Raw genomic sequence first — 12,181 nt, 5'->3', positions numbered from 1 at the left:
TGATTTGGTGCATAAATATTTACTACCAAAGTCTTTTTTCCTTGATTTTGGATTTCCACCATCAAAATTCTCCCATCATCTGAAGCATGAACTTTTTCAGGGAATAGGTTTTCTTTAACTATTATTGCCACTTCCCTCTTCTTTTCCTTATTGTCTGAAGCTATAAATGTTTTTCCTAATTTTTTATTTAGCAAATATTTTTCATCTTTTTCACGAATATGTGTTTCTTGTAAACAAATTATATCCAATTTCTGTTTACCTAATTGGTAGAAGATCCTTCTTTTTTGTGGTCCATTCAATCCGTTTACATTTACTGAGAGTATTCTAAGTTTCCCTTTATCCATTGTTCTTGCCATTCTGTTGGTGCCTTTTCACCTTTGTCCAGTACCGCGTTCCAATTGGAGATTTCCTTCGGACAACCTGACTTCTCTTCTCTTTAGGATTAAGGTTGGCTTCTGCTCCTTCCACCTGTAGGTCTTCTTCTTTTCTCTCCCCTTCCTCCTCTTCTTCTTCTTCCTCCTCCTCTTACATTCCAAGTTCTTCCCCATATTTTCCTAGAAAGTCTTCTGCTTTAAAAATAGATGTGATCCAGTGTTTTTTCCCTTGATAGGTAAAAACCATGCCCTCTGGAAGTAACCATCTGTATTGAATAGCATTTTTCTTCAGTAGCCATGTTAATTTAGAATATTCTCTTCTTTTTTCCCTAACCCTCCTTGGGATTTCCTTCAAAACTTTTATTTCAGTTTCATCTTTCACTAATGGTTTCGCATTTACTTCCCTCAATACTTTGTCCCTTACCATCCTCTTATAGAAGCGTACTTGTATTTCCTGTGGAACTTTCATCCGTCTTGCACAGGCTGAGTTCATTCTAAGTGCTTGATCAAACTCTTTTTCCACTTCATCTTTTTCCATTTCCATATGGTCTGCCAGTAATTCGGCCATCTTCCCTGGCAGGTCTTCATTTTTTCCTCTGGAATGTTCTGGAATCTTAACACATATGCTGCTTTTTCCACCTGCAATCGTATTAGCTCTTGTTCATATTCCTGTTGTTTATCTTCCATCCTTCTTGTATCCTCTTCCACCGCTTTAATCTTCTTCTCTGTCTTCTCATTCTTTTTCTTCAGCTCAGCTATGTACTTTGAATTTTCAGCCACCTGTTTTTGAATGGCTTGCATACTATTTGTGAATTGCTCTGTTATTTGTGTTTTTTGTCTTAAAGTTTGATCCATCTGAGCTTTAATTGGATCCACTGCTTCCACAACCATACTTTGCATTTTTTTTGCACAGGGACTGCTAATTTGCTAACATTCACCCCCGCTGTCCCTGGTGAAGATTGTGTAGTCTTAGCAGTGTGAGCAGTTTTAATAGTTGACATTTTGCTGATTGTTCTCTGAGCTTTATACAAATTCCAACCAGTTTTTGCTGTTCTTTCTTTTATTTGTTGTTTTATTCTGTCTGGATCCCTTCCCAGACTCTGTTATCTCAATGTTATGGTTTAAGCTCAGTTCTGGTTCACTGCCCAGTGCTGGAAAGTCGCCAGTGTCCCTTGGCCACACGCTTAGAGTTTTATTATTATTATTATTTGCTCAAGGTTCCATATATGGCCACGCTTCGTTGGGGGGGGGGAGAGCCAGTTTTAAAACCATCAATAGTCAATTATAGTCAGTTATGGACATAGCAAGCACTTTTAATCTTTATTAAATTTCTACCATTTCACCCCACTTATTATAATAGGCCTCCTGCCCCCCTCCTGGTGGAGGGAAAAATTGAGATCGTAGAAAGGGTGGGGACTTGCTAGCTCTTTGTTGTTGTTCAGTTGCACAGTAGAGTCCGACTCTTCGCAACCCCATGGACTAGTTCACACCAGGCCTTCCTGTCTTCCGCCGTCCTCTGAAGTTTGCTCAATTTCATGTTCGTTGCATCTATGACACTGTCTAACCATCTCATCCTTTGCCGTCCCCGTCTTCTTTGACCTTCAATCTTTCCCAGCATCAGGGTCTTCTCTAGTGAGTGCTCCCTTCTCATTTGGTGGCCAAAGTATTTTAGCTTCAGTTTCATTATCTGGCCTTCCAGGGAACAGTCAGGGTTGATTTCTTTTAGGATTGACTGATTTGATCTTTTTGCAGTCCAAGGGACTCTCAAGAGTCTTCTCCAGCACCATAGTTCAAAAGAATCTATTCTTCGGCGCTCGGCCTTCCTTATAGTCCAACTCTCGCAGCCATACATGACTACTGGGAATACCATTGCTTTGACCATGCAGACTTTTGTTGGCAGGGTGATGTCTCTACTTTTTATCATGCTGTTTAGGTTCACCATCGCTTTCCTCCCAAGGAGCTAGCTCTTTATACATCCACAAAACTTATGTCACTTTATCTCCCAAAACTCCAATACTTCTCTTTAAAATCTCTCTTCCTCTTGCACTCCTTTTAGCAGTTTGTTGGTATTTTGCCCAGCCGTTCCCCTCTACTCTGCCAAAACACTGCCAAAGTTGGAAAGTTCTCCCCTCGGTTCTGGCCAGTTAAGTAGAACTGGGGAGATTTCCCAGTCTATTAGGGGCTACAAATGTGACAGTCTTTGCTTTGAGAACAGTTTCTTTCACTCACGTTTATGTGCTCAATTTAAAATCCACTTGTCAGTCTCTTGGTTTGTGGTAGCAACTGCTCTACTCACCACAGTCAGCTTCTTCCTCTGGATTGCTTCAGAGCGAGCTAATTAGGTCTCCCAGTGAGTTGCCTTCTCACCGGGACCTCAGGTCAAGCCCCCTGCCCCCCACTGCTCCTACCCCAGAGCGTGGGGTGGTCTCTGATTATTCAGAGACCCTTTAAATCCGAAGAAACAAATGGTCGCTCAGAGCTCAGCTCTCAGGCGACCGCAGGCGCTGTGCTCTCCCACACACTCTCATCTTCTTATTGTAATTTTATTGTATTTATTGGTTTTACTGCATTTTAACTTGTGTAAGCTGCCTTGAGCCAGTTTACACCGGCAAGGTGGGATATAAATTGAAAGTAAATAAATAAATTAAATAAATAAAAGCAAATAAACAGGTGAAAAATATCGTTGGGACAAGGGATATTTGCCAAACTTTTAAATTGAATTAATAAAAGATCTTCACACATATAAGGCTCTGCAGGGTTCTGGGGGGTAATTTTTAAAAACCTGGAAGCAACATCACACCTCTCTAGGAATCGCCTCCCCCCCACTCTCCTGCTGGTTTTCAGTCCAGGTCTGGCAACCTTAAACTACACCAGTGACTCATCAAGCCAAATACAGCCTCCTAGTCATGTTTTGTGGCTTGCCAGGTATTAGAGTCCCAGCTAGGCAGAAAAGAAAGGAATCAAACCATTAAAAAATGTGCATGGTGTGATTGATGTTTTTGGCTTGGATGGGTCACAAACTATACAGCCTTAAATTCAGGCACTCCAACAGGTTATCTGACATCATCTCAATATCATGTGCTACAAAACTCTCCCAAAGCACAATCAGGATACTCTTTGAAGCATAATTTCTGAAGGGAAACAGAAGAATCAGAAATTATGCAGTGGACAATTTTAATTGTTAAAGAGCTACCTGTTTCCCTGATGGAAGGAGAGTCCCCTTTTTGCACACCAAGAGTGGGCCCACCAAGCCAGAACTGGTATCCTTGATGTCATCTGATGCTGAATAGTAAAGCCAGGTTAAACAATCAGGATCTTCCTGTGCAGGACCTGCAGCTTCTGAGACCTTCCACTCATAAGTAAATGTAGCTCCAGGAGTCACATGTGAGGACGGAGCTGCAGTGCCTGTATAGAACCATAAGCAAATACCCAAATAGTCAGAGGACACCAATTATTCATCCTCAGAAAAACATCAGGAAACATTGTCTATCTCCCCCAGTGAGTGTGACCCAAGATTTACTGAGAAGGTATATATTCACCTCCAGAGATAGTGTTGTAGAATGAGCCTTCATTGTCCTTGCTGTAACTCACACCATGTGGCTGAATGCTGAATGGGTGACTGCCATTGTTTTGAAAGGTCACACGGATGATGTCACCAACTTCTGCTCTGATGACAGGTCCTAGTTTTTTAAAGGCATATTTAAAATACTATACCAAAGTACCTGCTGGGATACACGTGAAATGAATTATGTCTACATTTAGAAGATCAGAATGTCAGAAGGGTCCATCTGGATTAGACCCAATGTCCTTCTAGTCCAGCACCCTGTTTCCCACAGCAGCCAGTCAATCCAAGAAGTTCTAGAAGCAGAACATGGACGCCAAAGCTTTCTTCAGCAAATAGTTTTCAGAGGCAGTCTGTTGCTGATCATGTATAGCTAATAGCTATTGATGGAACTATTCTCCATGAAACTGTCTAATCTCTTTTTTAAAGGCATCTAAACTTTGTGACAGTGAATTCTATGTTACTTATACAGAGAATGAAGAAATGTTGTCTTTCTTCTGTCCTGAATCTATTACCTATCCGCCTACTCCCTTATGAACCTGCAGGCATCTTCAGAGACTCTGCTTTTGAGTTTAGGTGGGTGTAGGGTTGCCAATTCATAGAGATTTGAGAGCAGAGTCTGGGAAGAGAAGGGTTTGGGTAATCCATTCCCCATGATCAGGAATGTTTGGAAAGCAGAGTTCCTTTTCTTCTGTGCATAGACTTTGTGTTGATGAGTTGGTGATCATACAGAAGCATGCTGACGATGCTGATGGGACAGGGGCAGCAATCTCATACCCACTCTTCCTCTCCATGCATTGACTGAACACATGGAAGGATCATGAAGTTGGGGCTACTACTGTCTCTCAGTCTTAGTCTTTTTTTTTTTTTTTTGTAATCTGAGAAGCCACAGGCTCTTTAGCTTTTCTTCATAAGAAAGGTGTTCCTGCCCCTTAATCATTAGGCTTCACTGTCCCCAGGTCGGTCGGTGGTCCCCCGGTTTTCGGGGCTTCTCCCCACCGCCAGCCAGCTGACCAGTGGGGGAAACCCTGTCCCCAAACAACTACATCCCCATGTGACTCCCCCAAAGTGATGACACCACCCGGAAGTGACATCATCACGTCATGGACATCACGCGGAGACATTCTGGTTTAAGGGCAAAACTCTATGGTTTTCAGCTGGTTTTACCACAGAGTTAGGCCCTTAAACCAGAGCGTCCCTGGTGTGATGCCATCACTTCTGGGTGATGTCATCACATCAGGGACAACCCAGAATGCCCCCTAAATCCCCCTGGCAGAGCGACAAGGGGACCTTTTCATTTGCTCCTTTTCAGTTTTATCATATCCTTTTTTCAGATGGAGTGACTAGAAGAGTGCACAATATTTAGGATTGCCAGGTCCCTCCTGGCAATTGGTGGGGGTCTGGGGGATGGGGGGACTTACAAGGAGAAAAAGAAAGGCCTAGGCCTCATTGCCATGGTCACATAGGCAGTGACATCATCATGCCAGTGACATCTAAGCCATGCTCTGTTATTTGGGGGGAAACTCTATGGTGACACCAGCTTCTACCACAGAGGTTTTGCCCAAATACCAGAGCGTCATCCAGACGTCACTGGTATGATGATGTCATTTCCTGTGCCACGCCAGCAACAAGGCCTAGGCCTTCTGAATCTTTTTTCCTAGTAAGTCCCCCCACCAGCTAGCTGATCAGTAGCTGGGGATAGGGCCTGGGGGCAGGGGACCTCTGCCTCCACTGGGGGTTCTGGCAACCGTAACAGTGCAACTGCTCCATAGATAGGTTTACCAACCTCCATGTGGTTGCTGGAGATCTGATGGGATTATAACCGATCTCCAGGCAACAGAGATCAGTTCACCTGAAAAAAAGGCCCCTTTGGAAGGTGCATTGTATGGCATTATACCTCACTGAGTTTCCTCCCCTCCCCAAACCCTCTGCAGGCTCCACCACCAAAATCTCCAGGTATTTCCCAACCCAGAGCTGGAAATCCTAACCACAGATTTAATTCAACTTTTCAACTGCTCTCCCCCGGTAAACCAGGCTCAGAGCAGTGCACAACACAGTCATAAAACATCAATTAAAATCAGGTTAAAACCAATAGCAAACAAAAATAGAGCTAGAGATGGTGCAAAGAACCAATAATGCCACTATCTCACAGGAGGTTCCCTTGTCAATCCTACAAGAAATCAACCCTGACTGTTCCCTGGAAGGCCAGATAATGAAACTGAAGCTCAAATACTTTGGCCACCAAATGAGAAGGGAGCACTCACTGGAGAAGACCCTGATGCTGGGAAAGATCGAAGGTCAAAGAAGACGGGGACGGCAAAGGGTGAGATGGTTAGACAGTGTCATAGATGCAACAAACATGAAGTTGAGCCAACTTCAGAGGACGGTGGAAGACAGGAAGGCCTGGCGTGATCTGGTCCATGGGGTCACGAAGAGTCGGACTCGACTGTGTGACTGAACAACAACACAGGAGGGGAGGGGGGTGGGAGTGCCCAAATGGAACCATTGCTGTCCTCAACCAAACACCTGGCGGTACATCTCTGCCTTGCAGGCCCTGCAGAACTGTAACAGGTCCCGTAGGGCACGGATGTTGTTTTGCAGAGAGTTCCAACAGGTTGGAGGCAGGGCAGAGAAGGCACAGAGGTGGTATGACACTGGTTATTTTATTTCAATCCCTTTCATAATAAACCCTAGCATAGAATTGGCCTTTTTTCAGTACTACTCTGCACAGAGGACATTTTTGGCTATATTTATCCATATTATCCTCAGATCTCTTTTCAGCCCAGACAGTGTTTAAAAGCAGATTTCCAGTGGTTTAAAACAATCTCACCCAAAAGTCCAAGATGTTCTTCCTCAGGAAGCCTCTCCTTGCGCTCTGTAAAGGTGCCATCAACATACTCACGAAAAACAGCTTTTTTATAAGTTCCCCCGATCCTCTTTTCATTTTGTTCAAAAAAGGCCTCTGACTCCCTGTGCAGCAAAGCAAATTATGTCCCCGGTTGAATTTAGACTCAGCAAAAGGACAAGAATTTCTACATGGAGCCTCCCCACCACCACCACCACCTTCTTTTACAACTTGACCAATAAGATTTTGGACCAGATCAGACAGACGTTTGGTAGGTACAGCTTCACACACAGAAGAATGGTTGGTGAAGATGACGGAACTTGCAGAAATGGCAGAATTTACTTCCTTGATGAGAGGAAAAATATTACATTTATTGCTAACCGGAAACCCTTTATAGACTATTTGGGGAAAATGGACAAAACTGAACCAATGAGATGTGAATTTGAGGATTAAGGGCAACAAAAAGATTAGAGGTTAGGGAAAAAAGAGAAATGTATTTCTTTGGTACTAAGACAGTAAGTGTTAAATTTGTAATTTTACTTTTATTTGTCATGGAGAAAATCGGAAGTCACTTCTTTACATTTTCTTTTTTTTATGTTCTTCTTGCTTTACTTTTTAGTTATGTATCTCTTTTCTTTTCTCTTAATATTTTCTGGCTGTTTTTTATCTCTTTGTTTTATCCCTACCCAGCCACACTAGTCACCTGTGCTATGCACTTTCTATGTACTGATTGGGGTTAATTCTTTGCCACTTGTTAAAAATCAGTAGATTGAGTACACATACAAGGGCTAAATTTTTCTGAGAGCACTTTAATTGCATTATCACCATCTTGTGATTTTATGTATAGAATTGAATTTTAACTTTATTGTACTATGCTTTAATCTTTTAAATTGTTATACTTACATGTTGTGAGCCACCCTGAGCCCGCTTGCAGGGTAGGGCGGGGCATAAATAAATAAATAAATAAAATTTTAACTAAATGCATTGGAGGAAAAAAGAGTGTCAAACTAGCATCTGGAAGACCCAGGTTCGAATCCTCACTTGTGCCATGGAAACTTGCTGGGTGACCATGGGCCAGTCACACTCTCTCAGCCTAACATTATCTCACAGGGTTGTTGTGAGGATACAATGGAAGAGAAGATAACACTGTAAGCCACTTTGGGTCCCCACTGGGGAGAAAGGCAGGGTAGAAATGACAATTAAATAATCACAATATATTTGTCTCTATGGAGCTAAGGATGAAATACATAGTTCATCCGCCCCTTTTTTATCCTCACAACATTGTGAACCACATTAGCCTGAAAGATAATCACTCAGCTCAGACATCTTGCAAAACTATGTTTTAACTAAGGCTAAATATGACTAGCCTGATTGTCCTAACACAGGTCACTCCACTGCCTACAGTTAGTTAGGGTACATCAAACAAGGATCTGAAACCATGGTCTGATGTTGATGATGATCAAGTTATTTAACTGGTGTTTTGCCAGAAGAATGAATGTGAACACCCTGGTTCATTCCCTGGTGCTGCTGTTGTATATTTCTTACTTACACAGATGCCTTGCTAGAGTGAGGGTGATGCAACCATCACTTGTTGAAGCAAGCCACAATTTGTGGCTTCGCAGTTAGAATTAATCATAGTTTTGCTTTGTGTCTGGCCTAGTCACCCTGTAAGTGTTGCAGCTAAGCAGGGATTTTGACCTGTAATTTCCTGGTCGGATTTTTAATGGACGTGTCTAATACACTGTACCACACTGGTTCTTTAAATGCAACTGTGTTCCAATTTTCTTCCCAGGGGTGCTCTTGAAAATAATCTTCTCACAATTCCATAGGAGGAGAGCTCCATAAGGCACCATAAAACACTGGTTCAGTTCAGATTTAGCTCAAAACCCTGGTCTGTTATAACTATGGTTAGTTTATGAAACTAGGATTCAATTCACAAACAATCACTCAAAGTCTAGTTTGCCTTGACAAAGACTGGTTTCATTTTCTTTCTCTCAGTTGCCTGGGAGGATGTCTCCAGAGGACAAGCTAGAAACAAAGCAGGATTATGCCAGGATATCTTGCATTCAGACATGATGTGAAACCATAGTTAAGACTGTTAATAAATCAACTTCAGATCCTGGCTTGATTCCATCCTCAGCTGTGTATCACACAGCCACTTTTGATCATTTAAAAGGCAGTATTTACCCATCATTAATTAATTCTTCTCCTGTGAAGTTATTTATGCCTGATGGGGCATAGTTCCAAAGGATTTCTTCCGCAGCAATATAATAGTGTCTTATCTTAGCAGTTTCCTCCGGACAAGGAGCAGGGCTTTGACAGTTCTTCACTTCGAAAATGGCCTGCATGCCACCTGAATGAAAAGAACACAGACACAGTAGATTTGAGATGGATGTGGCTTGTATGTTCCTGTTGCTCCAGTCTCTCTAGCAGATAGCCTGTGTTAATACTTCTTATGTATATTTCTCATCACATATGGATCAGCCATCCCACTTTACAATAAATGTTGACCTGTTGCTATTGTGGCCTTTGTCTGACATGTCCTGTGGCTGGATTCAAGTCAGTAAAAGCCAGCTTCCTCATAGGAATCCAAAACCAAGGAACCTGAGATTCTGGAGTCACTGGGTCTGCACAACTGTGGCCAAGGTGCCCAAGGTAAACAGGTGCTTTTGTACATTTTATGACCCATGAAAACTGTTAATCCTGTTGTTGTTACCCATGAAGCAAATCAATGTGTAACTTGAAAATGTGACTGGTATGATTCTGTAATATCCAGGGCTATTTTTGGGCAGGAACGCACAGGAACGGAGTTCCGGCTGGCTCCCAAGTTGGCCACGCCCAGCAGGAACTCATTAGCATAATAGGCCACACCCAACAGCAGTAACTCATTAGGATTGGCTGCACTAGGGGTGTGTGGCCTAACATGCAAAGGAGTTCCTGCTACAAAAAAAGGCCCTGGGTTTTGACAACAAACAAGGTAAACAGAATAACAAGCAAAAGGTGGGTGTGGCTGGATAACCACACTTCTGGTAACATGGGGGTGCGGCCTAATGTGCTAATGAGCTGTGCTGTCAAGGGTGTGGCCCAATATGCTAATGAGTTCCTGCGGTTGGGTGTGGCCTATTATGCTAATGAGTTCCTGCTGGGCTTTTTCTACAAAAAGAGCCCTGGTAATATCATTAGATAATCTGAGAATGTAGCAATTACTTTCCAGCCCTTTGGACAAAGTCCTCTGAATAACTTTTGTTTGTTTCATCTAAAGACTCTGTGCCTGTCTTTGTAGGGGTTCCCCCCGCCCCCCATGATGAAGGAACCCTGTGCTGTGAATCAGGAGCCTGAGTCCTAGTCCATAAAAGAATGTGTTTTTTTCCACCACTTTTAATGCTCAAAAATAACATTTGTGATACTCTGGAGTTGTAAAAAAAAGACACCAATTTATTTTATACCTTCTATATGATCGTTGACTTGGCAGCTAAGCAGCCATTCCCCTTCATTCTTTGCCACCATAAGAGCATCTACAAATGTCGCTGGGAAGAGGTTGATTGTATCCTTTTGATGCCTCCTTTCTGTCAACATTTGTCCATGAAAATAAGCTGAATGGATGTCAGCTTCATTCCCCATGCCAAAAAGATGCCATCTCACTTTCTCTTCCGCGCACATTGTGAGGTTGGGAAGATATCCATACATATATCCATTAATTGCTAAAAAAGAAAAAAGTAATAGAATATTTAAAGCATTATTTTTGTCATTTTAACCCACTTTGCTCCAAATAGGGCTCAAGGTGAATTACAGTGTTAATTAGATGCCCAATGAAAGAAAAATAAAACAGAAATACCAATACACTATCTATAAAGACACAGACTACTCTGCTTAAGGCATACTGACAAATAGATCTTAAGAGCCAGCCATAGAAATGCCTTTCTAAATAGTCTGGCTTTGCAGAGCTGCTTCTTCTTCTTCTTCTTCTTCATTTCACAACAAAAGTAATAAACAATGAGCCATCACACCCTGAAAGGGAACTCTTAAGATTTGCTACCAGAATTGCAATGTGGTTCTACTATAGCTGCCAAAAATTTAGCCACACGCAACGTTACTTGTTTATCTTCATCTCTTAGTAACCCTTAAGACTTAGATTCTAAAAAGACAGAGGCCTGCTTAAGAAAGAAATGGTGGTTATTTTGACCCCGGAAGTCATGGGGGGAAATGGTTTACCCATTTAAAGCTTTCTACAGACACCAAACTCCTGTTATGCTTTCTCCCCAATGAACTGCAATGCCTGAAGTCCCTCTTTTCCCTCCCCACTGCCTTTCTTTTTTACGTCTGAGGTTTATCAAAAGGGTAAGGGGCGGTCATTCTGGCCCCCAATAGACTTGGCTTGAAATTGAAAGTACTATGCATAATTGTACTTGGTGTTTCTAGTGACCCCAACAAATATTGAAAACTGATTTTAGCACTGTTTCCATGTATAAATAGATGGACCAACATCTATTATCTCCATTTTATAGGAAGGTGGCACAAACAGTGAAAACTAAATTTTCTCTCTATAATTTATTTCTATAGATATTTCTATAGAAACATTTTCACACTTCCATCTTTGGGGTTTTACATCACTTTTGGAATTGGGGGTTGAAATTACCCCCAGGGAAGCCAGTGTTTGCAATCTGAATTGTTGTGTTATATAGTAGTAGCAGGTAAAAGCGTAGTGTTTGTGCTCTGTCCAAGTTTCCTCTATGTCCATTTGTTGTTGTTCAGTCGCACAGTCAAGTCCGGCTCTTCGCAACCCCATGGACAAGATCACGCCAGGCCCTTCTGTCTTCCGCCATCCTCTGAAGTTTGCTCAATTTCATGTTCGTTGCATCTGTGACACTGTCTAACCATCTCATCCTTTGCCATCCCCGTCTTCTTTGACCTTCAATCTTTCCCAACATCAGGATCTTCTCCAGTGAGTGCTCCCTTCTCATTTGGTGGCCAAAGTATTTGAGCTTCAGTTTCATTATCTGGCCTTCCAGGGAACAGTCAGGGTTGATTTCTTTTAGGATTGACTGATTAGATCCTCTTGCAGTCCAAGGTACCCTCAAGAGTCTTAAGAACATAAGAACATAAGAGATGCCAATGTTGGATCAGGCCAAAGGCCCATCCAGTCCAACACTCTGTATCACACAGTGGCCAGAAATACCAGTGCCATCAGGAGGTCCACCAGTGGGGCCAGGACATTAGAAGCCATCCCACTGTTGACCCCCCCCCAAGCACCAAGATGACAGAGCATCACTTGCCCCAGAGTCCCTATCTATACCTTGTGGCTAATAGCCACTGATGGACCTCTGCTCCATATGCTTATCTAATTCCCTTTTGAAGCCGTCCATGCTTGTAGCCGCCGCCACCACCTGTGGCAGTGAATTC

At 42.5% G+C, this 12,181-nt stretch overlaps 1 protein-coding gene across 2 annotated transcripts in view; it reads right to left on the bottom strand.

The window, feature by feature from the left end:
• CP (ceruloplasmin (ferroxidase)) overlaps positions 1-12,181 on the bottom strand; it is a 58,584-nt gene that overhangs the window by 26,524 nt on the left and 19,879 nt on the right. For both annotated transcript variants that reach the window (XM_015429264.1, XM_015429265.1), the window contains exons 5-9: positions 10,228-10,482; positions 8,969-9,134; positions 6,767-6,906; positions 3,914-4,054; positions 3,568-3,779 (exon numbers count right to left, since the gene is read on the bottom strand). In XM_015429264.1, the coding sequence (XP_015284750.1) occupies positions 3,568-3,779; positions 3,914-4,054; positions 6,767-6,906; positions 8,969-9,134; positions 10,228-10,482 (914 nt within the window). The remainder of the gene's footprint in view (positions 1-3,567; positions 3,780-3,913; positions 4,055-6,766; positions 6,907-8,968; positions 9,135-10,227; positions 10,483-12,181) is intronic.

Source organism: Gekko japonicus, unplaced genomic scaffold (assembly GCF_001447785.1).
Source record: "Gekko japonicus isolate JY-2015 unplaced genomic scaffold, Gekko_japonicus_V1.1 scaffold3948, whole genome shotgun sequence".
NCBI lineage: Eukaryota > Metazoa > Chordata > Lepidosauria > Squamata > Gekkonidae > Gekko > Gekko japonicus.
This window is presented reverse-complemented; position numbering and strand designations above follow the sequence as displayed.